Consider the following 27,230-nt stretch of genomic DNA (forward strand, 5'->3'; position numbering starts at 1 on the left):
AAAATGAGTAAGCCGACCCCCTACTGGCCCCACATGATCCAGAATGGTGGATCTAGGGCTGCTTTGCTGATGCGGGTGGGGGTTGGGTATTATTGGAGGAAGTGGAGGAAGAGGAGATTTGACGCCCACGTCCACGACCCGTCTGTCTACCTCTATAGGACTTATACAGAGGGTTCTGCTGTTGCTGCTGTTGTTGTTGGCCTTGTCTGAAGGGACGAAAAGAGGATCTACCAAAGCCTCTAAACTTTCTAGTTGTCGACCCTCTCATCTGGAGACCCAAGGATCTTGCAGTAGCACGGCTATCTTTAAACCTTTCCAAGGCGACATCCGCTTTTTTACCAAAAAGGCCAGTCCCTTCAAAAGGCAAGTCCAGCAACGTAGATTGCACATCCGCAGAGAAATCAGAGGATTTTAACCACGCGGACCTCCTGGTCGCAATAGAAGAGCCCATAATCCTGGCAACAGAATCAACCGTGTCCATGCCACTCTGAATAACCATGCGTGCAGCAGCCTGAGTGTCTGAGACCACCTCATTAAAGTTCTTTCTATCCTCCTCAGGAAGCTTAGATGATAACTGCTTCACAGAATCCATCAATGCATTGACATATCTTTCTAAAAGACAAGTAGCATTAGTGGATTTAAGAGCCATGCTCCCTGAAGAGAAAGTCTTCTTTGCAGACTGATCCAACTTTTTTGAGTCTTTGTCCGCTGGCACTTGAGGGAAAGAGCCTGCAGCCCTGTTAGAACATGCCGCCTGCACTACAAGACTTTCAGGAGAGGGGTGCGAAGAAAGAAACTCAGGGTCACCAGGAGCCACCCTGTAGTGCCTTGCAATAGATCTTGAAACCGCAGGAGCAGATAATGGTCTCTTTCAGATCTCTTTTATTGGATCTGATAAGGCATCAGTGAACGGTAACGTAGGTTCAACAATAGAAGAGGGAGAGTGCAAAACTTCAGTAAGTATGTTGGGCTTGTACTCAACCGTGGGCAGTTTCAAGTTGAGAAGATCTGCAGCCTTCCTAATAACGACGTGATAGGGTGCCACGTCCCTAGAAGGAGCATCAGAAGCTGAAGGTAAACCCCACTCAGGAGAGAGCTCCAGACCACTAGCATCACGTAGGTCTTCAAAGTCATCATCATGATCAAGAAGTTCACCCTCTTCCACATCTGAATCTTCATCTCCCTTTTCTTCCAGAAGACGCTGAGCCCTTCGTCTCGACCACTCTATTCGAATCGAAGTCGACGGATTCGGTAACGACTCCGACGGAGCCGGATTCGACGTCGAGCGAGGAGTCAGGGCAACCGGAGGACGAGACTCACGGACAGGTGTGGAACCTCGATCCAAACTACGAGGTCGATCCGGAGTCGGCGAAGCCGCATGCGGAGTCGAAGTCCTCGGTGGTGCCGTACCGAGCCAAGGTGTAAGGCATAAATGGAGCTGGGGCGTACGACTGAGGAATGCCCAAATTGTATGATAATGGACCCATGGGACCAACAGGTGCTCCAGTGGGGTACATCGCTCTGGAATACACCCCAAACATCGCATTGAGAAAATGCGAGGGGTCCTGACCAGGACCAGGAAAGGGAGGGTACGAACCTACCGGATGCTCTAAAGGAGGTCGATCCGACACAGGTTCATTCTGACCCTCTTGTCCTCGGTGATTGACATCATGCGGGCACAGACCCACATTGTTTAAATCCTGTCTTCCTCGGCGACATCCTCGATGAAGAAACAAATCGCAAAAGAGGGACAGTAAAGATTAAATAATAGCCAGATACTAAGTATCGAGAAGATCCCGAAAACTGTTAGCGTCGGAGACGCGGAAAAAAGGGAACTGACGTCATCACGCCGACGTGGGCCTAATAAGGAGTCGGTGACGTCAGACGGAGTCGCGCGCGATGCCGTGCTCCTATGACGTCGTCCACGCCGGCGTGCTACGGAGAAAAATTCCGAACGTTGCTGACGCAAGGGGGATATTCACAAGGTGAGGAATCCACACGGCAGATGTATCTATCAGAAAGGACGTCTGTAAGTGCCTCATTAAAGGGCAACAGGGGTTCGGACATAGAAGCCCTAGGTTGAAGCATCTCAGTCAGGAGATTAGTCCTGACCTGCACCAAGAGTAGCTCCAGTCCAATGACCTCGGTTGCCCTCTTAACCGCCATGGCATAGGATGCCCCTCCTCCGTAGCCACTGTTGGCGGAGAGAGCATGCCAGTATCTGGAGAAGTATCCAGTCCACTGGCCTCCCCAAGTTCCCCACACCTGTCAAAATTCTCCTCTGAGTCTTCCTGGGTTTCAATAGGATCCCCAGACCCCTCCCATTCCTCTCCTGAACCTAGCACATCCTTAAAGTGCTCAGGTGACAACATAGAACCTCAGGGTTCTGTTGACATTAGAATTGGCATCGGTCAATGCTGTTCTAGCTCTGTGTCGTCGGGGATGAGGATGGGGCTTGTCCACAGGAGTCTCCATCGGAGTTTTAGGAACTACCTCTTCTTCTTCCTCATGTTCCGAAGAATGTAAAGATACCGGATCCGGTTCCGGTTCCGGAGTCGGGGAGCCTCCGATGGACTGAACAGGAGAAGGAGAAACGAAGTCCTTATGGTGTTTGTGAGACTTCTTCTTCGAATCTGAAGATTCCTTCTCCGAATGATGCTTTGAGCTGTGCTTTCTCCTCTTGTGCTTCCTCTTCGAGGAGCTCGAAGCGTGACCTGAAGTCGACTTCGATCTCGATCTTGATCTCTCTCTGGACCTCGACCTCGCTTTGGATCTCGACTCCGCTCTGGACCTCGACGTCGACCTCGACTTCGATCGAGACTTTTGTTTCGATCTCGAGCGTCTCGACGTCGACCTCGAAGATCTCCCAGCATCTCTTCCCTTTACCTTCGCGAGAAGTAGTTTTGCTTCACGCTCTCGAAGCGCCTTTGGGTTCATCTTAAAACAAGATCGACAGTTCTTGACGTCGTGGTCTGAACCCAGACACCACAAACAATCGCTATGTGGGTCGGTGATTGACATCATGCGGGCACAGACCCACATTGTTTAAATCCTGTCTTCCTCGGCGACATCCTCGATGAAGAAACAAATCGCAAAAGAGAGACAGTAAAGATTAAATAATAGCCAGATACTAAGTATCGAGAAGATCCCGAAAACTGTTAGCGTCGGAGACGCGGAAAAAAGGGAACTGACGTCATCACGCCGACGTGGGCCTAATAAGGAGTCGGTGACGTCAGACGGAGTCGCGCGCGATGCCGTGCTCCTATGACGTCGTCCACGCCGGCGTGCTACGGAGAAAAATTCCGAACGTTGCTGACGCAAGGGGGATATTCACAAGGTGAGGAATCCACACGGCAGATGTATCTATCAGAAAGGACGTCTGTAAGTGCCTCATTAAAGGGCAACAGGGGTTCGGACATAGAAGCCCTAGGTTGAAGCATCTCAGTCAGGAGATTAGTCCTGACCTGCACCAAGAGTAGCTCCAGTCCAATGACCTCGGTTGCCCTCTTAACCGCCATGGCATAGGATGCCCCTCCTCCGTAGCCACTGTTGGCGGAGAGAGCATGCCAGTATCTGGAGAAGTATCCAGTCCACTGGCCTCCCCAAGTTCCCCACACCTGTCAAAATTCTCCTCTGAGTCTTCCTGGGTTTCAATAGGATCCCCAGACCCCTCCCATTCCTCTCCTGAACCTAGCACATCCTTAAAGTGCTGAGGTGACAACATAGAACCTCAGGGTTCTGTTGACATTAGAATTGGCATCGGTCAATGCTGTTCTAGCTCTGTGTCGTCTGGGATGAGGATGGGGCTTGTGCCACCGATGGGCAGGCCCTAACTTCGGATTTGATGCCAGGGAAGGTCCCGTTGGCACGACCAGCGAACTAAATCTGGGATCGGATCCCTGAGGCCCCACCAGCGTTGTGGCCGGAGCTGACGGAGTCGAAACTAATGGGGCCCATTCCTACTCGGCGGGGCCCGAAGGCTCACCATCGCGGTCGTTCCGCTCAAATACATGGCGCATGACCTTGTAAAACTCTTATTTCAGCGGGAGTCGCCCCAGCTCCTGGAAAGGGGGAGGGGGAGTGGAGAGGGTAAGAGGACCCAAAGTTGACTCCGGCTCAGCAGAACCGTGCCTAGAGCGTCGGTGCTACTTACCTTTCCCGACGACTAATGACAGTTGAGGTGAAGACGAAGTCCGCTTGGACGACTTCTTCATATGCCTCTTCCCAGAGTCTCCCGAGGACCTCGAATGGGAGGAAGAGGACTTCGGGCTGCGTGAGCGGTCCAACGACCACCTCTGCTTCGATCGTGACCTGCTCCGAGTCTCGCTTGACGGTGTCTAATGCTGGGCCGCGAGTAACTTCATCGCCCGTTCCCTCATGGTCTTCAGACCCATCGCCCGACAGTCCGAACACTACTTCGTATTGTGGTCGCGCTCGAGACACCACAGACATACGCGGTGGGGATCGGTGACCGACATCATGCGGGAACAAGTCCCGCAAGGCTTGAAACCTGTCTTCCTCGAAGACATCCCTCGCACACTAAGTCGGAAAATCACAAAAGTCGATAAAAAGCCTGCCAAAGAGTGGCAGAGGCGTAGCTCTTCCCGGATCACCACTTAACTGGCGCGGAAAGAAAAGAACTGACGTCCGCGCGCCTTGGCGGCAGCTATATAGGCACCGCAACTTCATAAACGACGCTACCAACGATGACGACGATGTCACGCGGAGCTGAATGGAGCCACCCAACGTTGTGCACAAGGGGTATTGCAATAATTTCCATATCCAGCCAGGCACCTGGGAAATTCAACGGTAAGGAATCTGCAGCTAGAAGTCTCTATCAGGTATTTCGTCACCTTGAACAATATAAACTGCAGTCCCACCTCTAACAACTGCCAAAAGGTAGTGGTCAGGAAGAACTCAACATTAGTCCTTTGTAAACAAGGCTCTAATGGAATTTTTAAAGGATGCCCTATCTCCACCATACTCACTTCAGTGTCTGGGTTTCCACCTTCCAGCCGCAGGAATGCAGGCAATATTTTTCCACTGTCAGGGGAATCTATGGGCGTCCTCCATCTTGTGCCACACTAAACCAGTAAAGTATACAACAATCTGGTGGATGGAATGCTTGAATTAATCTCAGCCGCTGGTAATTACTCAAGGAACATCCCAGTCTATCGTTATTTTGCACACCATGCCACCTAAGTTTGGAACCAGTTATATGTATATCAGTCTTGACACGGCTCCAATGAGAACACTTCAGCCCAAACTGCCAAGCCAGGTCCTCCCTGAACCGGAATACAAGCAACCCAGGACCGGTTTCACCCTAAATTCTAGGGACCCAGGACCAGTCTTAGGTTGCTTATATTCTGGTTCAGGGAGGACCTGGATTGGCAGTGAGGGTTGGACTGTTACCCCCGAGGAGCAGAGTCAGGTCTGATTTGCATTTGCCTGGGTCCCAACTAAGGAGGCATGGTGGGCGAAAAAAGATGGATTAGTATGTAGCCCAAAATGATGGATTGGGAGGTGGGTAAGTGCCTGCCAGAGGCTGAGAGTAATTCAAGTATTTCTTTCATCAGCTTGTTGATGTTGCATGCTAAACCAGGGCAGCCAAAATAGATCACACTGGCCCCAGTACTCAGACAAACACAGTCATACTACCCTACATGTGACGCACACCATACATACACACCGTTGATATATATACAGAATGTCAGTGCAAGGTTCTCGGTTACATATAACAGAAGAATTTTTGAGGAGAGGATCAGTGAACCATGGTCTGCAGGATATAGAGAATAAGGTCTGAACATATTACAAATTCAAGCTGCAACCACTGCTTTACTTGATATACCCAGGGCATGAGCAGTATTCCACTGCCACCACATGATGGCGCACATGGTGCGCACCTCCAGATCACAGGATAGGTCCTGGACCTCACACTATTATGGACAGGGCTTAGCCTTTGTGCACACACTTTGTTAGCACGATACCAGGGGGAACACATACAGTCAGGCACCTAGGGCAGGGGAAATAAACATTTACAATGCAGGGGACATTCCTATCCCAACACTTAGTTGCCATTTTCTGTATTCTGAAGCTGTACAGTACAGGCTAAGGTAGACCAGACTAGTGAGGACCAGTTTGGGAAGCATGGCTGTATGTATTACAGAGTGGAGCGAGAGTTTTAGTGAGGAAGAACAGCAGTGTTGGGTGTTAGTGGGGGTGGATGGAATATGTAATTACTGATTTTGCTCCTTGTTGCACCAAGTGGGCTACCAGGGGAAAGTTTGGAACTACACTGTTGTTATTACTGTGCCATGACATGTATTAAGAGCAGAGAAGGAGAGAAAGAAAGAGACACAAACAAAATGCAGCCTGGATGTTAAACTGTTTGGATGTGATTTCAATGGTGATAGTTTATTAATTATTTTGGGCATCTGACATAACACAATTCTAGCTTCAATAACAGGCCAGTGTTATAGTGACAGGCTTTCATTACAGCAGAGGCAACACATACAAAAGGTATTGGACACATCTTTCAGGCGAATCGACTCAATCCAGATTAGAGAAACCAGGATGGGAGGAGGAAGAGAACAGGAGTATAAAACTGGGACTATATTACACATTACATTTGATCATTTTGCTTGTTTTGGAAGGCAGACAAGGAGACTGATAAAGAAACTGACTCCCTTGCTCCACAGTTGGGTAGATAATTGGGGTGCAATGTGCCCTCACACCTCTGGACTTGGAGCCACTGCATCTGGTGCATTACTGACAGCTACACCATTGTACAAAACAGCAGTTTCAGGCATAGATATGCACAGCTATTCTACCTCTCTACACCCTGCGAGTACTACAGTGCCACAAAAGAAAATTGCAGTCAAGAAAAGCAAAAGGCTACCACTTATGAAAGATGCACTTTGATGATGGCAGGCAACTGATGTAAACCAATGTCAGCAACCTTTACTGTCCACGTATAAGGACACAGGAGGATGCGTGATATATCATGTTCTGAAAGTTTACCTGGTGGATGTTTCTGTGCTGGATCCTTTATGAAAAAGATTGTGCTGTAGTCCATCTATGAATGTAACACTTTGCAGACTCATACAATCAATATGCTCAAATCATGCTCACTTACTGCTCGGAGTCTGCATTCTTTTCTTTCTGTCGTTGAATTCCTAGAGTCAGTTGTTCTGAAGTGAGCTTTGGCAGGTTTGCAGTTTGTGCTTCTGACGTCTGGATCAAAACAGCAATCTCTGCACATTTCTCTGGGATCTATTAGTAGATGAAAAACAGAACAAATTACCCACTTGTAGTAACTTCTGTGCTGTTAGTTCTATGCCCTCTGCATTCAGAACGTGTAAGAATCTCCAAAACTTAATGATTGGTATGATAAACCTATTTTACAACTGGACAAAAAAACGGTCTAGCTCGGAAACACCACCTCATGCCTGTATCTATGTCACCTATGTGAATTTTCATTGAGTAGTTCATCAACACCCGCAGAACAGTAGGACAATATTTCACAAGAACTAGAGCTACCACAATACAAATGTGTGCCATGAGTAGAGGGAGCTTTAGACAAACAGTACAGAAGTTACAATATGTGCGTAACCTTTTCTTGGGACTAAGTCCAGCCACCTCCGTTCGCAAAGCAGAAATGAATGTCAGGTAGATGATCATTACAGATCAAATTGATCAGCGAAATAAAATGTTTATGAATGTTGTGAAACCGGCCTGCATTTCATAGAATTGATGTCGATGGGATAGTGGTTACAAACATCCTTCAGGGGGCAGTATGGTCACAATACTACCTTACTAGTTGCATGGTAATTGACAGTGAATTAAGCTATGCTGGTCAATTCAGCAAATGGCCAGGGATAGCGGAAGTAATATCACGCCTTTTGACCTCTGTGTTCACTCACACACATGCCTAAATGTACGTACACAATCAAACGCACACTCCTAACACACAAACACACTCACCTGCACGTATGCACACAACATACATTTAAAAGCATTTGTTACTTACCTAAGATGCCAGGAAGGGTCTTATTCCACCTAATTATACTTCATTTTTACTACACTAATAGTGAATATTATGATTCACTACTGGAGTAAAAATAAAACTGACAAAAAACAAGGAGATTGGAGCCCCAATCTATATTCATAACGACGAGTTGCGCCTGTGTTCCTGGCACTGATGTGCCACCTCTTAGGTTTGAGATTTGGGGTTGCAAATGCAGTGCCAGGGGTCACAGATCTCGCCAGGGCTTACCCCATTGCTTGAAGACACACTGCACCACCTCAGGATGAAGACACCACTCATGGTCTGCCAGATGGAATCTGTTCAATGTATCCACTCTGCTATTCATAGAGCCCACCAAGTGGCTGACAAGCAGGAATGTTCTGGTCACTTCCAGATGCGCAACACCTCCCGACACAGGACCTAGGGCCTCACGCCGCCCTGCGTGTTGCATTACCACATAGTGGTTGTGAGGCCCTGAACCAAACTCAATTTGATGGACAGAGGAAAGGCTTTTAGAGCCAGATGGACTGCTTAAGCTCCAACAAACTACTATGAAACTGGCTCTTCATCAGAGACCATAGGTCTCTGAACTCCACCTTTCCCAAATGGCACCGAAACCCATCAGTGATGCATCTGTCACCACCTTGAATTCTGGGTAAGGGAGGAAGAGTGACTTGCCTCGGGTTAGGTAGGTGTCCATCAGCCACCACAGCAAATCCTACGACACATTCCTCAAGATATGAAGGATCTCCGATGTTGGGTCCACTGGGGTCTGAGGTTCCACTGCAAAATGAGGAGGATGCACGAGGCCAGGAGACTAAGAAGCCTCAGAGTCATTCTCACTGAAACCCACGACTGATCAGTATAGATCAAGATCATATCCGGAATGGACAAAACTGCCCCTGAGGAATGAATTATTTGCTTGGAAATCAGTTGGGACTTTAGCTTCTTGATGGTGAAACCTGACAATGTCAGGACTCAAGTCTTTGTCTGGAGATGGTGTACGACTGACTACTGCAAGCCTGCCTTAGCATCCAGTCATCAAAATATGGGAATACAGTTAAGCCCAGCCTCCGAAAATGAGAAGCTACCACTGTCGTCACTTTTGTGAACACAAAAGATAAGGCCAAATGCGAGCATGGTAAACTAAAGGTGTTCCTAGGCTACTTTGAACCACAGGTAACGCATGTGAGGCTGCATGATGGGTGTATGGAATACGTGTCCTGCAAGTCCAAGGACACCATCCAGTCTGCTGGGTCTAGAGCAGACAAAATCAGAGCCAGTGTGAACATTCTGACCATGTTACTCCTCCAAAGTTGGGTGGTAGAAAAATAACATAATTGGAATACGCCAATGACTTGGTGATCCTGTCACAAAGTCAAAAGGATGACAACATCAATTAAATCAATTGCATAAATATAACTTAGAGAATGGACTAATTGCCAATCTGTCCAAAACGAAAGTCATGACTTTTGGGAAGAAAACTAAATTGTGGGGTGGGTGCTAGGAGATAAAATAGTGAAACAATGACTTTCTTGGAGTGATATTGAACAGCAAGATATCATGGTCAAACCATCTGGCTATTGGAAAACTGAAGTCAACGATGTTCACCAAATCGGTCCTACGATTTGCAAACGTGTACAGTGGGAAAGCAATTAGACCATTACTGACAGCGTTAAACAAGAAATGTAGTCCATATCTGCTGTATGCATCTCCTGTGTTGAACTGCAAGACCATTTCCAGTCTTGATAAACATTTTATGCAACGTGTACGCAACCTACTGCACCTTCGCGCAGCAACCCCCCTCTGTGTCATAAGACTATTACTAGGTTTGAAATCTCCAATATCACTCCACCATAGAAGCACAATGAATTACATCTGACTGTAGAAAAGCAGATCCAGCATCACTAAAACACCTAATTTACCATGAAGTAAATAGAACTACGTACAAGGATTTCGAGTTGCACCCCGTACTGGTGAGCATAGAATCCTATGATTTACTAGATCCACAGTCACTGGAGCAGATGATTCTACCAGCCCGGAAAATCTTACTCCATGAAACTTTTACTGTTAAACAGTGGGACTCAGACTTGGCATAAGATGAAAAATACAATCATATGGACCTAGTGTCTGATACCTTCTCCTTCCAGAGTCAAGAATATTTATGGTCACATTTGCCTGGCTATGTTAAAAAAGACATTTTTAAGGGTTAGATCGTTTTACATTCCAATTTCTGAATTTGAAGGGAATTGGAACCCAGCTTTTAAAGATAAAATGGTCTGTTGTCTTTGTGGGCATGCAATTGAAGCCCTTCTGCACATCAAATGCATTTGACCTAAACTGTTGCATTTAACGAAAAAGTATTTAGGCTCCATGTCCAACAAGGAAAAAATATGATCAACTGTGGAAGATGTCAGGTACTGTTTGAGATTCAGGGAAGATAGTGCAATAATAATGGGGACAACGTTTTTAGAGGAGGCTTATAAAGCCTTATCCATATGAGTTTATGCCCTAAACTGTTGCTTTTAAGTAAAAATAATTTACACCCCATGTTTAACTAGGAAAAAGACAAAATGAAATGTGGAAGCCGTCAATACTGTGTTAGAGTCAGGGAAGATAGTGCAATAACAATGTTGATACATTTTTTTAGATCAGATTTATATAGCCTTATCCATATGATTTTATTACCGATTTGTAGGAAGGTAGGATCGTTCTAGCATTGTTACCCCCACTTTTTGCCTGGTGTCAGTGATCTTTTGACTTAGTCTGCTGGGATCCTTCTAATCAGGACCCCAGCAACTGTGCTTTCTACCCGAAATTGACATGGCAAGTACTTTAGTACCTCCACAATTGGCTACTGGTGTACCTTTATAAGTCCCTAGTATAGGGTACCATGGAACCCAGGGCATAGGTACACCAGGGGTCTCCCATGGGCTGCAGCATGTATTGTGCCACCCATGGGAGTCCACTTAAACTGTAACTACAGGCCTGCCATTGCAGCCTGTGTGAGATGGTGCTTGCACCCCTCATGACAGATATCCTTATATCTGAGGTCACTGTGTGAGGGTGCACCTCTATGTGACAGGAAACCTATTGTTCTCCCTTCCTCTGCTCGATCCTGGCTCAGCAGCAGGAGGGCAGAATCATGTCTGTGGTCGGCAGCAGCACTAGCTTACTTGCAGACCCTGAAAGGCAGTTACTGAGAGTACAGGTGGCCCTCTAAGAGCCACCCAGTACATGGGATCATACCTTCAACACCAAAATCAGTGTTGGGGTATGATTTCAACATGTTTGATTCCAAATATGACGGGATTCGGGGCATCCACTTTATAGTTAGACATCTCGTAATGACTGATGTCCACTATATGTATTAAAATGGCTGACTATACTTACAAAGCCTGGAGAATCGACTCAGGGTTTGTAGGGGTGTCCTGCTCATGTAGAGACACCCTCACACTTATAACCAAGCACCCTGCACTCACAACTGAAGAGCCTTCCATAGTGGTGACATATGTTTTAAGTGCAGTAACCTCAGATATAAGGAAACATATCAGTTGTGATAGGTACAAACACCAACTCCCACAGGGCCTGAATCTGCTGCACGATCGCTTACTGCCCTGGAACTTGGGATCAATCAGGACTAATGTGGGAGTTGGTTACGCGGTGGGCAGCAGAGACCCAGAGATACCTTGATGTCCATGCACCGTCTCTTGATGAAAGTGGCAGGAAAACGGTGAGCCATGTTTTGTGTTCTTATATTTCTTCATTTTTTACTAACCAGAAGATTTGGAGTGGGATGAAGATCTCTCTCGAGTGGCCGTGGGCAATGTCATCTTAAGGATTTTCGGCGCCCTGGGGAAAGAATATTTAGGGGCCCCAAAATCTGAACACATTTGAACTATTTTCTGAAAATTCAAGACTACAGGATGTCGAACAATAGCAAATTATACTTTAATTTTCAAACAAAAACATCTGAAAGTCTTTTCTGGCAGCCTAAAATTCCTAAAAATGACACTGGGTAGAGAAAGTCAAAGGTAGAGATAGGCAGAGAGGTTCTGAAAGAGAAATCAACAACGGTGTGATAGATTGTGAGACAGATCTCTTTACCATTAGGGCCAATGGCAATGGAGGCTCTAAGCAATTGCCCACTTTGCCCATGCTTAAAAAGTCTCTGGTCACGAGATCGAAAATACAACCAAGTCCTCAACTTCAATCAAGATCAAGCCTTCCTATGACGCTCGGTGGTGAAGAGTTTAGCTTCACTATCCCAGATGGCCTTTGGGTTTATCTCAGCGCATATGTCGCACAACTGAGTTGTTTGAGGATATGAGACACCAGAGACAGATCATATTTGTGGCAGATTTTACAGGGTTAAAACCCCTTAGTTTTAGGGGAATCCATGCCCCTTGCACACTGGTAAATTTTGAGGCCAAAGGTGCAGAAAGAAAGAAACAGACTTGGGGATGCAGAGGTGGCAGTTATTTTGTGGACTGAAGTCACTACCGGACAGGACGGATCCTACATGGAGCCGCAAGTTCCATCTACCAGCGCTTGACAGAATTGCTGTGAAAATATCTACGGATCCAGTTTGGCATCCTGTGGCATTCACAAGGTAGGGAATCTGCGGTTAGAAGCATACATCAGAGTCTCTATGCATGGAGGAAGAGCCACCATGTTTCTTGCAGAATGTCCTATGACAGGTTCCTGCAAATGGTCATCAGACTTATGTAGCAGTGGTTAACTGTTCCTGCTACTGATATAGTAATCCTTTGTTTCGATAATTGATCATTTTTGTATGAGTTTTGAAAATGCAACCAGTAACTGAACCAATTTACCTATTGTCTATTGTCCTATCCAAAATGTGCTTGAGGCACCTTGGCATGTCAAATGAATACTGGCATGTATGGGGTCCTAGAAGAAAGCTGTAAGAAAAACAGATTGGCAGAGATGACTGTCAGAAGTATTTGTATAATTGGGTTGATATGTAAATTAACTTTGTTCTTGGTGAACTGCAGATTCGGAGCTTAAATAGTAAAGGCTTGGATTTTGCCGACTCTTCTAGCGGAAGTAATAGTTAGTAAAAGAGTTGTTTTTCATAGGAGGTATGAGGTAGCCTTGCAGACTGGCGCTAAGGGACTTTTAACTGGAAAAAATACTGTGTTGAGCTTTTATTCTGTCTGTAAGTTTCTTGTTAAAGCCCTGAAGATACCCTTCATAAATTATTGAATACTTTATTGGGGCGATAATTAAGGTTTAGCAGTAGTAGGTGTTTGCCAAAGGCCTGCACAAGCAAACTCCAACAGGTAAGGTAACACCTGATGAAGTTGTGCTGAAAAAAGGTGCAGTTCTTTTGTTAAACAACAAACAAAAAACCTTCATTTGTCTGCGTATGTTTGTATGTTTTTTCTTTTCTGATCTGAGCTAGAATGTTCCTACATTCCTGTGGGAAGTCCAACTGTGGAAATTCTCCGACTTCAGGCCAACAGCTTTAATGATCACTGATTGTGATGAAGAACTTGTTTGTGACACCTAAAGCACAAGTTACTTGCCTTTGGTAACGATACATCTGTAAGAAACAGTAGTTACTGTTACTTTAAAATATCCCCAGGCGTCAGACTGGATCTGGAAAGTTTTCGTCAGCAGTATTTTCGCCAGCAGTACCCCTGCGCGTCGGTAGGCGTCGTCTGCAGCTCCGGGTCCGTCGTCGGAGTCGTGATCGCCGGGATGACGTCATCGGAGTACTTAAACGCCGCCCTTGTGCGCTGTCGTCAGTTCTGTATATAGCTTTCCGCACCAGTAACGCAGAACCCTGATAGAAATCGACACTGGTGCCATGAAACTAGGGCCCTGAAAGGGATGTCCTTAACCCTAGATATCGGTTCGCACAACGGGGAGGATGGGTGGGGCGGTAAGGAATCTAACACTAACTACTGTTTCTTACAGATATATCGTTACCGAAGGTAAGTAACGTGTGCATCTGAAAGAAACAGGTTAGTGTTAAGATTCCTTACCTTAGAATATATGCCCCAGCAATACCAACCCCGGTGGTGGGTCTGCGAACCAAGATCACACCAGACAGTCCTGGAGAACGGAACGGCCGAAAAAGCCATGTCTCCGGACTTGGCTGTCCAGGCAGTAATGTCTAGCAAACTTGTGCAGCGAGGCCCACGTAGCTGCCTGGCAGATGTCCTGCAAGGGGACTCCCCGACCTAGGGCAGTAGTAGCCGCCGTGGCCCGAGTGGAATGGGTGCGCAGCCCAACAGGAGGCTCCTTTTTAGCCAAAGAGTAGCAAACTTTGATGACCCACCGAGAGATGGTCCGCTTGTGCACCTCGTCCCTTCTTTGCGCCCACGTAACTAACAAAGAGCTGGCCATCGACCCGGAACTGGCAGGTGCGATCTAGATAGAAGGAGAGCGCACGTTTTGGGTCCAGACGGTGGAGCCTCTCTTCCTCCTTTGAGGGATGAGGATGCGGATAGAAGGTGGGCAAGGTGATGGACTGCCCGATATGAAAGGCTGTGACCACCTTGGGCAGGAAAGAAGGACCAGTCCTCAGAAAAACTTTGTCCGGATGGACAGAGAGGAAAGGAGGTTTAGTAGAGCCTGGAGCTCACTCACTCTCCTGGCAGATGTGAGGGCAACCAGGAATGCAGTCATAAGAGTCAGAAGACGAAGAGGGCAGTTATGAAGTGGCTCAAAGGGAGCGCACATCAGATACGTCAGAACAAGATTCAAGTCCCACTGAGGCATCACGAAGGGAATAGGAGGAAACATGTGTGTGATGCCTTTCAAGAATCTATTTACAACAGGGGACTTGAAAAGAGAAGGCTGATCAGGAAGCCTTAAGAAGGCTGAAATGGCCGAGAAGTAGCCCTTGATAGTGCCCAGAGCAGAGCCCTGCTGGGCAAGAGAAAGAAGGAAGAGGAGAACCTCTGAAAAGGGGGCAGAGAGTGGATCCACAGCTTTTGCAGTGCACCATGCCACAAATTTGTTCCACCTGCAGGCGTATACCGATTTCGTGGAGGGACGCCTGGCTGCCAGAATCACATCACAAACTTCAGGAGGCAAGTCAAATGGCCTCAACTGTTGCCAATCAATCTCCACACATGTAGGTAGAGACCGGACAGGTGGAGGACCGTCTCATGCTGCTGTATCAGAAGGTCCTCCTGAAGAGGCAGACGAATCAGGGGTCGACTGACATGCTGAGTAGCTCGGGATACCAGTATCTTCTTGCCCAGTCTGGAGCCACAAGGATGACTTGGGCCCGGTCTCGCCTGATCTTCTTCAGCACTCTGGGCAGAAGTGGTATAGGCGGAAAGGCGTACAACAGACCGCAGTTCCACTCGCGATGAAAAGCGTCGCCAAGCGAGTGCCGCCTTGGAAATTCCAACGCGCAGAACTGATGACATTGCGCGTTCTCTTCGGTGGCGAATAGATCTAACCAAGGCTCTCCCCACTGCTGAAAGAGACCTTGTGCCACGTCAGAGTTCAGACGCAATTCGTGATCCATCATGCACCGGCAGCTGAGTTCGTCCGCCCTGGCGTTTAGGGAACCTGCCAGGTGTTGAACCACCAGGGTGACGCCCTGGTGTTCCAGCCATGTCCTGAGGTGCAGAGCCTCCTGACAAAGGGTCCACGACCCCACACCGCCCTGTTTGTTGCAGTACCACATGGCGGTGGTGTTGTCCGTGAACACCTGCACTACACTTCCCCGGACAGAGGGAAGGAATGCCTTCAGTGCAAGACAGATCGCCCGCAGCTCCAGAAGGTTGATATGGAGCCGGCACTCCGCTGGAGACCAGAGGCCTCTGATCTCCCTCTCTCCCATGTGGCCCCCCTATCCCAGGAGGGACGCATCTGTCACCACTACGTGCTCCGGTTGGGGTAGGGAGAGAGATCTGCCGCTGACCCAATCGCGGTTCGTGAGACACCACTGCAACTGACTCGCAGTGCCCTCCGAGATCAGGACTTGGTCAGATAGGTTGCCCACTGAAACTTCACGTCCCACTGCAGAGCCCGCATCCGCCACCTGGCATGATGCACCAGAAGGATGCAGGATTTCATCAGCCCCAGGAGCCGCAGCGTCAACCTGACCGAGACTCGGGATAAGGGCTGAAAGATCGGAATCAGAGTCTGAATATCCTGAACCCGCTGTTTGGGCGGAAAAACCCGAAACTGCGCCGAGTCCAGAACCGCTCCGATGAAAAGGAGCTTCTGAGAGGGGCACAGGTGTGACTTTGGCACGTTGATGGAGAACCCCAGCGAGTGCAGGAGGTCGGAGGTGGGAGACGACCAATCGTCGAGATAAGGAAAGACTGAAACCCCTGATCTGCGCAGATGAGTTGCGACCACCGCCATCACTTTCGTGAACACCGAGGGGCGCTGGTAAGGCCGAAGGGGAGCACGGTAAACTGAAAGTGCTCGTGGTTACCGTGAACCGCAGGTAGCGACGGTGGGCCGGCAGGAAAGGGATGTGGAAATACGCGTCCTGCAAGTCCAACGCTACCATCCAGTCTCCTGGGTCCAGGGCAGCTAGGACCTGAGCCAAAGTCAGCATCTTGAACTTCTCCTTCCGGAGGAAGCCGTTGACATTCCGTAGGTCCAAGATAGGGCGTAGGCCTCCTTTGCTCTTCTTGGGTACCAGAAAGTAGTGGGAATAGCAACCACGTCCTACTTCTGGCCCAGGAACGCGCTCGATGGCCCCCTTGGCCAAGAGGGCCGTAACTTCCTCCTGCAGAAGTTGCAAGTGATCCCAGACATGCGGTGGTACTGCGGCGGCATGGCTGAAGGGGTCACCTCGAAGGGGAGGGAGTAACCCCTTCGGACGATTTGCAGCACCCACCTGTCCGACGTGTTGGTACGCCAGTGGAGGAGGTGATGGCGAACCCTGCCCCTCACCGGCGTCGAATGGGCCTGAAATGCCGGACTAGGAAGGCTTAGAGGCAGATGCTGCGGGGGCAGATGTGGCCTGACCTTGCCTGTGTCCCCCGGAACCGCCACAGCGGTAACCACTTCTGTGACCACGTTGAGACTGGTTCTGCGGCCTGTGGCTTGCTGGACGTGTGGGGGCGCCTCTTCCTTGGCCACGAAAGGTGCGAAAAGAGGACGTTTGCTGGCGTTGGCCTAGGCCTAAGGACTTGGCCGTAGCCCTGGAGTCCTTAAAACGCTCCAGCGCACTATCCGCTTTGTCGCCAAAGAGGCGACGGCCATCGGAGTGCATGTCCATGAGCGTAGCTTGGACATCCCCCGAAAAGTTTGCGGACCTCAGCCAGGCGTGGCGGCGCACCGCCACTGTCGTTGCAATCGCTCTACCCAGCGAGTCCGTGGTGTCAAGTCCACACCGAATCGAGTAGCGTGCTGCATCCCGCCCGTCCGCCAGGGCTTGGGCGAGCCGTGCCTGGGCCTCCTCCGGGCACTGTGGCAGCACCTCCGCAACCGTATCCCACAGAGAGTGGGTGTAACGGCCCAAAAGGCAGGCGGTGTTGACTGACCGCAGCCCCAAACTCAGTGAGGAGAACAGCTTCTTCCCAAACTGATCATACCTTTTGGATTCCCGATTCGGGGGAGCGGTCGGGAATGCGGTCTGGGACATAGAGGCCTGGATCACCAGGCTCTCGGGGGTGAGGTGAACGGACAGAAAGCAGGGGTCGCCCTGAGCCGGGCGGTGCGCCGGGCCACGTTCCGATCCACAGGGAGACCTGTGGAGGGCTTGGACCAGGTGCACATCAGAACGTCAGTGAGGGTTTCGTTAAACGGCAGTAGAGGCTCAGAGGAGCTTGCCTGCGGTTTGAGCACCTCAGTGAGGATGTTAGTCCTCACCGCCGCAACAGGGAGCTCAAGGGCCTAGACCTTGGCCGCCCTGTTCAACACCACCCTGTAAGCAGCCCCCTCCTCCGAAGCCACACAGGGTTGAGAGATGAATCCAGTGTCGGGCGAAGTGTCCAGATCACTAGCGTCCCCCAGCTTCTGCCCAGTCCTGGCTCAACTGGCACTGCTGTGCCAGAGGTTCCTCAGACCCCTCCCAGTCCTCCTCGTCATCCATCTCCTGATAAACAGGTAAAAATGATGGAGCCGGGTCGTAGGTGATGGCCCCACCTATCGACGTCGGAGACGGCGCCGAGCGGCGCCAGTCCGAGGCCAGACCCGGACTGAAACTGGGATCGGCACCGGGAGCGACACCCTCGGGGTCGGCGCCTGTGGAGGAGTTGAGAGGTCGACTGGATCCTGCGGGGCCCTGTGGCGTCGTGACCGGAGTCGGCGACTGGCCCGGAGCCGCTGGCCCACTAGGGCTCACAGTCGGACCCGCGGTGCCCGAAGGCTTCTCAGCAGGTTCCGATGGAGGGAAGTGCGACCTCATGGCTGTGAGGAAAGCACTTATCTCCTCCGCGTCGCGTGCAGCCCATGGACCGGCAGGTATGGACCTGGACGCGGCGCCTGCGGCTCCGAGGGAGCCGTGTGGGCAATGTCGCCCAAACCCCCGGCCGCGAGGACTTGGAGCCCGACGAGTGGTGGTGACTCGTCGAGCGACGATGACTGCGGCTCCGTGACTGGTCCCTCGACTTCCTCCTCGACCGGGACCTCGAGCGGCGCGGAGCCGACTTCCGGAGCTCGAGCAGCTTACGGGACTGCTCCCGTCTAGCCTTCGAGGTCAAGGCCCGGCAGTCGGGCCGACTTGTCATTATGGTCGGCCCGAAGCAATAAAGGCACCGACGGTGGGGGTCGGTCACCGACATCAGGCGGTGACAGGCCTCGCAAGGTTTAAAACCAGGCATCCCTAGCGACACCGCGAGTCGAAGGTCAAAAGAGATCAAAAAGTTACTCAAAAAATGAGTAGAGTACTGCTCTTCCCGGATCTGCACTTGCCGGAGCGGAAAAAAGAAGAACTGACGTCAGCGCGTGAGGGCGGCGTCTAAGCCAGCCAAAATGATCTTCTCCTTGCTGAAGGATATGAAGAGTGGTGGGGTTATGGGGTCCTCACCGATCTCTTCTGATCAGCAGTGCAATGAGCTGGCTTGGTACTTTGTGAACAAAGTGGAAAAGATTTATCTTGAGCTAGCTACTCTGGCTCCGTCAGTTGAAGGGGCGGTTTTGGGGGCCACCTGTCCCTTTAGGGAAAACATCTTTTCCTCTTTTCCTCCGGGGACACATATGGAGTTTGAGTTCCTCTGTTTGAAGATAAAATCGGGCTCACCGGCTGATCCTTTGACGCCGGCCGACTTTCGTCAGTTTCACACTTCCCTCTCTCCGCTGAGTACCGACTTTATCAACCTTTGCTTGGCATCAGCTTCTGTACCAGGGGCGTGGAAACATGCTGAAGTCATCCTGTTGCTCAAAAAAGCCACCTTGGATCCTATGGAGTCAGGCAACTATCGCCCCATCTCTCAACTGCCCTTCCTGGCGAAGGTGGCAGAATCTTATGTGAACTCCATTCTCTCTAAGCATATTGAGCAGAATGCCATTTTGGATCCATTACAGCATGGCTTCCGAGCCCGTCATAGCACTGAGTCTGCTCTGCTCGTAGTTACGGAAGCCATTTGGGCGAAGCTGGATGTCGGTGACTCAGCGGCCTTGGTCCTTCTGGACCTAAGTGCCGCTTTTGATACGGTTTCCCATACAATCCTTCTAAGTCGCCAATATGAAATTGGCATAAGGGATGCGGCGCTGAATTGGTTCAAGTCCTTTTTGGAGGGGAGGTTTTTTCAAGTTCTTGTGCTTCCTTTCCATTCCCAGGAGTTCGCCTTGTTCCAGGGGGTGCCACAGGGCTCAGTGTTGAGCCCCTTACTGTTTAACATCTATGTCCGGCCTTTAGCTGTACTTGCCAAAGAGAGGGGCTTGACACTGGTGTCGTACGCGGATGACACCCAATTGGTGATTGCTTTTTCCAAAAAATGCTGCATTAATCAGGACAAGTTTAAAGAGGACCTTTCAGCGATCGCGGACTGGATGGCGCTAACTGCTTGCAGCTGAACGCCGGTAAGTCCGAGATCTTATTGTTTGGGAAGGATCAGGGACTGTGGTCTGAGCAATGCTGGCCGGATCGCCTTAAACCTGCCCCCTTGCCCAAGGAGACTGAAAAATCTGGGCGTGTGGTTTGACAGTGGCCTGACATTTGACGCCCAAGCAAAGGCTGAGGAGTGTTTTGGGCTTCTGAGAGGCTTGAAGCCGTTGCTGGGTTTCTTCCCTCCAAAGGTGCGCCAAACTATTATCCAGGCCGCAATTCTATCCAGACTGGACTATGGCAACTGCCTATACTTGGGAGCCAATAAGGCCAGTGTTAAGCGTCTACAGAAAGTACAGAATGCAGCAGCCCGCATTATGGTGGTCCTCCCGAAATCCTGCTCAGTGTTCCCATGTGCTCCGCAAACTTCATTGGCTGCCTGTTGAGAAGCGCATTCAATTTAAGGCGCTTTGTGTGTCGCATCGGATTCTGACGTCACAAGCGCCTGCGGGGTTGGCTAACCTGTTGGAGCTCTATGTGCCACGGAGCTCCCTGAGATCAGCGGATTTAGCGCTGGTCTGCACCCCTCGTGTCTGGAAAGCCAGAGCGGGTGGTCGTTCTTTCCGCAGCTTGGCTGCGCAACTTTGGAATTCGCTCCCTGTATCCATTAGAGCCATTCAAAGCCACTTTGCTTTTCGAAAAGCAATAAAGACCTGGCTCTTCCCTATGTAATCTTTACCCTTTTGGTTTCTGCTGAGGAGTCTGTGGTCGCGCTGGGGCAGCTATGCGTGTTACAAATCCGAAAATAAATAAATTAAATAAATAAGTCCGACGACGACGTCATCCCGGCGATCACGACGACGACAACGGACATGGAGCCGCAGACGACGCCTACCGACGCGCAGGGGTACTGCTGACTAAAACTTTCCGGATCCAGTCCGACGCCTGGGGATATTCTAAGGTAAGGAATCTAACACTAACCGGTTTCTTTCAGATGAGCACAGTTGGCTGAGACCCCAGTAAGATAAGTGGTTGGTGGATGAAGGAGGCCCGTCAACCAGTACAGTCTGGGTCACATTGGTGCAATCAGGATCATTTGACAAGGTTCTTGCTTCAGCTTTGCAATGACCCTCAAAATTAGATGAAGAGGATGTAAGGCGTGCACATATGTCCTGACCATACAAACAAAAACATATACCCACATGATCCTTCTTGTGTATACCTACTTGTGTAAAATTGGCATTTTTTGTTTGTGTGGCAAATAGGTTGAGATTTGGTTGTCCCCAAGGGCTGGATACTTTCCTGAGGCATTTGGGAAAAGTTGGAAAAGTTTGTGAATACTTTCACCTCCCTTGACAAAGCTCAACCGACTATCAGAAAGGTGTTTCCCCTTGTTTTCCGCAAGGCGGGTCGAGGTAGAGGTCACTCGACTGGCCGTTTCTCAAACCTGGTCCCTCCAAGAGGACAACGCCCTGGACAACAGCAAACCCAGGACCGGACAAGATTCGGGAATTTCTATCCCACCAGAGGCCAGCGAGGCAAGGGCCGTGGTTACCGTGGAGCAGCGTCTTCCCTTTGTCCCGGTGAATGTAATCCTATCTTCCCACTTAAAAGTAGTGGGGAGGCTGCAGAGTTTTTTTCCAGACATGGATTTCCATAACAGGAGACGCTTGGGTACTTCAAACAGTTCAAGGTTTTCACATAGAGTACATATGCGATCCCCGGCAGGGTCTAAGGCAGTGGCCTATTCAGTTCTCCCTCCAAGAATCCTGTCTTGTGGATTCTGAAGTTTCTTCCTTGCTAACTAAAGGGGCTATCGCCCGTTCATCACCTCACCCAAGGGGGTTCATAAGCAACATTTTTCTAGTGGACAAACCGGGCGGGGGCAAGCGTCCGGTTATCAATCTCAGCGAGTTCAACAAGTTGCTGATTTACCTCCTCTTCAAAATGGAGGGGATTCACCTCCTCGGGGATGTCCTGAGACCTCTGGACTGGATGGTACGGCTGGACTTGAAAGACACCTACCTGATGATTTCAATTTTTCCTCCCCATCGTCGCTTCCTCCAGTTTCTGTGGCGCTGTCAGGCTTACGAGTTTACCGCCCTTCCTTTCGGACTTTCCTCAGCCCCTTGGTGCTTCACTATGGTCCTCAAGCCGGTGGTGGAGTTCTTGAGAGCACAAGAAATCCGAATGGTTGTCTATCTGAACAATATCCTCCTCATGGACACGTGTCCTCGCCAGCTCTCACACCACCTACAAACAGCAGTGGATCTCTTGCAGAGTCTGGGTTTTGTGGTCAACGAGTCAAAATCTGTCCTAACTCCCTGTTAGTCCCTCACCTTTCTGAGTTTTGTGATAGACTCTGGGTCTTCCACTCTCAGCCTTCCAGCCAGAAAAAGTTCAAAGATTTGACACAAATTAAGATGTTTGCTCACCAAGCCTCAAATTTCCCTGTGACAAATAGCTCAAATTGGGGATCTTCTCTCTGCCTCTATCCAGGCCATCTTCCCGGGTCCCCTACACTATGGAGCCCTCCAGCGCCGGAAGGCGGGTCACCTACTCTTTCAAGGTTCCCCTGTCAGAAGATGCCAAGGAGGAAATCACATGGTGGTTAGAGCAAATGGAGGACTGGAACAGGCGTGCCATATTTGGTTCCGCTCCAGACCTCGTGATAGAATCAGACGTCAGCAGACAAGGCTAGGGCGCCAGATGTGGCGAATTTTCCACAGGAGGATTGTGGTCTCCTCAAGAACAGAGGTATCATATCAACTGCTTAGAGCTTCTAGACGGCTTTTTCGCCGTTCGCTACTGAATGAGGGACTCAAATCAATCCTCAGTCCTTCTGAAGATGGACCATATTTCAGCCGTCCGATACATCAATCATTTAGGGGGCACGAGATCCAAGGCCCTCTCCGATTTGGGCGCCAGCTTTTGGCAGTACTGCCTGGACCATCAAGTGTCGGTCACGGTGGCTTATCTCCCTGGTTGGGAGAACCTGGTTGCGGATTTCCAATTCCGCAATTTCAGGGGCTACAGCTTTTGGAAGCTTGACTTAGAGGTTTTCCAATCCTTGAACGACCGTTGGGGGTCCCTTTTCCATAGATATGCTTGCCTCAAGATTGGACAATCAACTTCCACGGTTCTTTAGTTGGAGGCTGGATCCGGCGGCAGTAGCCATGGACACCTTTCAACAAGACTGGAGTCTGGAACACAGATATTCGTTTCCTCCCTTTGTGGTGATAACGAGGGCGACTGCCCAAATCAGGAGACAACAGGCAGAGATGGTTCTGGTCACTCAGCTGTGGAGATCGCAAGTTTGGTTTCAGTTCTTCTGGAACTTTCTTGGGATTCTCCAATCCCACTCCCCCGGTTTCCGTCTCTTCTCTGGAGTCCCAAGCAAGCACCTCATCTTTTGATTCTGGAGAACTCTTTGTGGCTCATGGCGTGGCGGATTTCAGGAGACGCTGGGAAGTCCCGGGCCTTTCGGATTAAGCTGACAAGTTCATGTCCAAGGCATGGGCAGACAGTACTGTCAAACGGTACAGGTCCGCATGGGGTAAATGGTCCAGTTGGTGTATGCAATGTGGTATCAATCTCGTGGATGCAGGGGTAGTCCATATTCTGAAGTTTCTAGCTCAGTTAGCCTCTGAAGATCTGGCATGCAGATCGGTTAATGCCGATCATTCAGGCATTTCATCTGGTCATGCGCCACTGAACAATGTGGCTGTTTGGGAACACCCTCTTGTTTGTAGGCTACTGCGAGGCATCAGATTGTCACTTCCTCCGGAGCCCTGTTACTCAGCCCTTTGGGATGGAAATCAGGTTCTTAATCTTTTTTTGTCTTGGCAACCTAATCGGTTCCTCTCACAGAAAGAGTTGTCTGCCAAACTGGCCATGCTACTCTGCCTCATTTTGTGTCACTGCGTCTCTGACGTTCGGGCATTGGATATCACGAGCAGGATGTTCACTCCGAATGGGGTAACATTCACCCTTCATAGACGAACAAAGTGCCACACAAGAGTTACCAACTACCCCGAATTCCCGGTGTCTCCGAAAATGTGTGTGGTTCGCTATCTGACAGCATATGAGGAGGAGACAATGGAAGAATTCCAGCCCCCTGGGGAGTGTCAACTCCTTATTCCATTACGCAAACCTTTTAGAGCAGAATCATCACCCACAATAGCCAGATGGGTTTGATGGGTTATGCAAGAGGCTGGTTATAGCCTCAAAGATTTCCGGGCTCACTCAACCCGAGGAGCAATGGCCTCAAAGGCACGTTTAGAGGACATCCTCAACGCGGCAGATTGGTCCTCAGACTCAGCCTTTAAAAGGTTTCTACTTCAAATCTGTCCTGGATATGGCTCACCCAGTGGTGAGCAAGCTTTGAACTAGCATAATCCTCACCTCCAGTCCTGACATAGAATAAAAGATTTCCTAGCTATCATAATGGAAAGTTTCAATTCTATTAAGGACTCTGAGGCAAGGATTTTCCCACCCTAGGGTTGGAGCAACTTTCCCTCCCCGTATGTGAGTAAGACCTTTCACTCGCTCTGTTCCTGTAGAAGCGTTGGACGGTGGCTAAGGAGAGGTCGGCTGAGCGGAGGTTTCTCTTGGGTGCGTGGAAGCAGAGGCGGTTGTTGAAGCATCAAAGTCCGATGTTGTGGAGGGCCTTGTATGCATGCGTGAGCAGCTTGAAAGTTATTCTTTTTTCTACAGGGAGTTGGGTGATGTGGTTGTGCCTTGGGATATCAAGGTTTGGTCTGATTGTGGGGTTCAGGATGGTCTGGAGTTTGCGGAGGAGGTTTTTTGTTGATTCCGGCGTAGACGGAGTTGCCGTAGTTCAGTCTGCTGGTGATGAAGGCTTGAGTAACCGTTTTCCTGGAGTCAAATGGCATCCATTTGAATGTTTTGCATAGTATGCAGAGGGTGTTGAAGCATGCGTAGGAGACTGCGTTGATCTGGCGATTCATAGTGAGCGAGGAGTCCAGTATGATGCCGAGGTTACGTGCGTGGTCTGTCGGGGTGGGTGAGTTTATGAGGGCGGGGGCCACCAGGTGTCGTTCAATGCAGAGGGGGTGGAGCCAAGGATGAGGACTTCTGTTTTCGCCGAGTTGCGTTTCTGGCAGCTGTTCTTCATCCAGATTGTGACGGCTTTCATCCCCTCTTGAAAGTTGTGCCTGGTGATGTCGGGTTCCTTGGTGAGGGTAGAGGATAAGTTGAGTATCATCGGCGTAGGAGACAATGTTGAACCCATGGTTTCTGGCGATGGTTGCGAGGGGGCAATGTAGACGTTGAAGAGGGTGGGGCTGAGGGAGGCTCCTTGAGAAACTCTGCATATGGTCTCTGTTGGTTCCGAGAGGAAGGGCGGGAGTCTTAGTCTCTGTGTTCTGCCGGTGAGGAATGAGCGTATCCAGCCTAGGGCTTTTCCTTGGATTCCGGTGTCATGGAGTCTGCTGGCTAGTGTGCAGTGGGAGATGGTGTCGAAAGCTGCTGATGGGTCCAGGAGGATGAGGTCTGCCATTTGGCCTTGGTTGGGGAGAGCGCATATGTGGCCTGTGGCAGCAAGGAGGGTTGTCTCGGTGCTTTGGTTGCTGCAGAATCCGGATTGTTAGGTGTCTAGGATGTTGTTAGTTTAGCTGAAGTGTGCTAGCTGGGTGTTGACGGCTTTTCGATGACCTTGACTGCAAAAGGAAGCAACGTGATGGGTCTAAAATTCTTGAGGTCCGTCAGGTCCGTGGAGGGTTTCTTGAAGAGAGGGTTGACTTCAGCGTGCTTCCAGTTATCAGGGAATGTAGCCGTCTCGAGGGAACAGTAGATCGCCCGGCATAGCTCGGGTGCAATGGTTGTGGCGGCTCTGTGGAAGATGTGTGGCAGGCAGGGGACTGAATGTGCTCCAGAGTGGATGCTCTTCATGGTCTTTAGTGTGCCTCTGTCATGAGTGGAGCCCACGTAAGTAGGGTTTGTTGGGTGGCGTTGCGGGGGTTGGGGTGGTGCAGCGCTCTTGGTCATCAAAGAGTGTCTGGATCTTGAGGTGAAAGAAGGAGATGAGTCTGTTGCAGAGGTCATGGGAGGAAGGGACGTCTCTTGTTTCGCTGTTGGGTTTGGCAAATTCCTGAATGATGGCGAAGAGTTCCTTGGTGTTGTGGGCTTTGAGGAGGATTTTGTCTTAGAGGAAATTCTTCTTTGTGGATTTGATTAGTTCGTGATGTGCAGTGGTTTCTGTTTTGTAAACGGTGCATGTTTATGGAGTTTTGCTGTTTCTCCACATCTTTTCCAGTCATCAGCAGGAGCGATTGGATTATTGGAGTGCCGTGGTGAATCAGTTTGCTTTCTTGTTGTCATCTTGTGGTCTTCTGGAAGTGGGGCGAGTGTGCTGATACAGTTGGTGATTCATCGGTGGAGGTGATTTGCTGCTGTGTTGACGTCTGTTGTAGTGGGGGGGTGGAGTGCAGGTGAGGGCGGAGGGAGGTGTTCTTCAGAGGCTTTGTTCTAGATTCTGCATGGGGGGCGGTGCGCGTGCTTGTGAGCGGTGGGTTTTCTAAAAGAGAAATTAATGCAGAGGTGGTCAGTCCAGAGCTGGTCTGTGGTGTGGCTGAAGAAGATGCTGTTTCCTCCTGTGAACACAGGGTAGAGTGTGTGTCCTGTTATGTGAGAGGGAGTGGAGACAAGTTGCTTCAGTCCTATGTTGGTGAGGTTCTCTAGGAGGGCGGTGGTGTTAGGGTCATCGTGGTTGTCCAGATGGAAGTTTAGGTCTACGATTAGTATGTAGTCTGTGGAGGTGATGGCGTGGGGTGTGAGGAGGTCCTGGAGCAGGGGACAGGCAGTCTGTAGATGAGGGTTCCGAGGAGCGTCATTCTGGGGTTGGTCTGGATCTGGAAGTAGATGTGCTCCCTGGGAGGCAAGACATAGCTTTTGTGGATGATGGCGAAGCCTCCTCCTGGGAGGGTGGGAGGTCTTTCCTCAGGATCTTGTATCCGTTGGAGATGGCGGTTGTGATGTCGGGTCCAGAGCTGGCATTGGTCCAGTTCTCTGTGAGGAAGGTAACGTTGGGCATGTGTCAGTTGAGGAGGTCCCAGATTTCTATGGCGTGTCGATGCAGGGATCGAATGTTTCGGAGGATGCAGCTCAGTGGTTTGTGTGCGCTGGCGTCCAGTGGGCTTTTGCAGGGGTGTGGAGGTGGGTGAAGGTGCAGCAGCAGTGTCGGCAGGAGAAGGGGTCTTGGGTGTTGCTTGGCATTGAGAGCTGGCAGTCCTTGCTGCGTCTGGG

The 27,230-nt window shown here is 49.9% G+C and overlaps 1 protein-coding gene across 2 annotated transcripts in view; it reads right to left on the reverse strand.

Annotated features, from left to right (window-relative positions):
* Nucleotides 1–27,230, reverse strand: part of PSME4 (proteasome activator subunit 4) — a 1,411,622-nt gene that overhangs the window by 794,326 nt on the left and 590,066 nt on the right. For both annotated transcript variants that reach the window (XM_078649478.1, XM_078649477.1), the window contains one exon: nt 7,136–7,272. In XM_078649478.1, the coding sequence (XP_078505604.1) occupies nt 7,136–7,272 (137 nt within the window). The remainder of the gene's footprint in view (nt 1–7,135; nt 7,273–27,230) is intronic.

This window comes from Lissotriton helveticus, chromosome 6 (genome assembly GCF_964261635.1).
Source record: "Lissotriton helveticus chromosome 6, aLisHel1.1, whole genome shotgun sequence".
Lineage (NCBI taxonomy): Eukaryota > Metazoa > Chordata > Amphibia > Caudata > Salamandridae > Lissotriton > Lissotriton helveticus.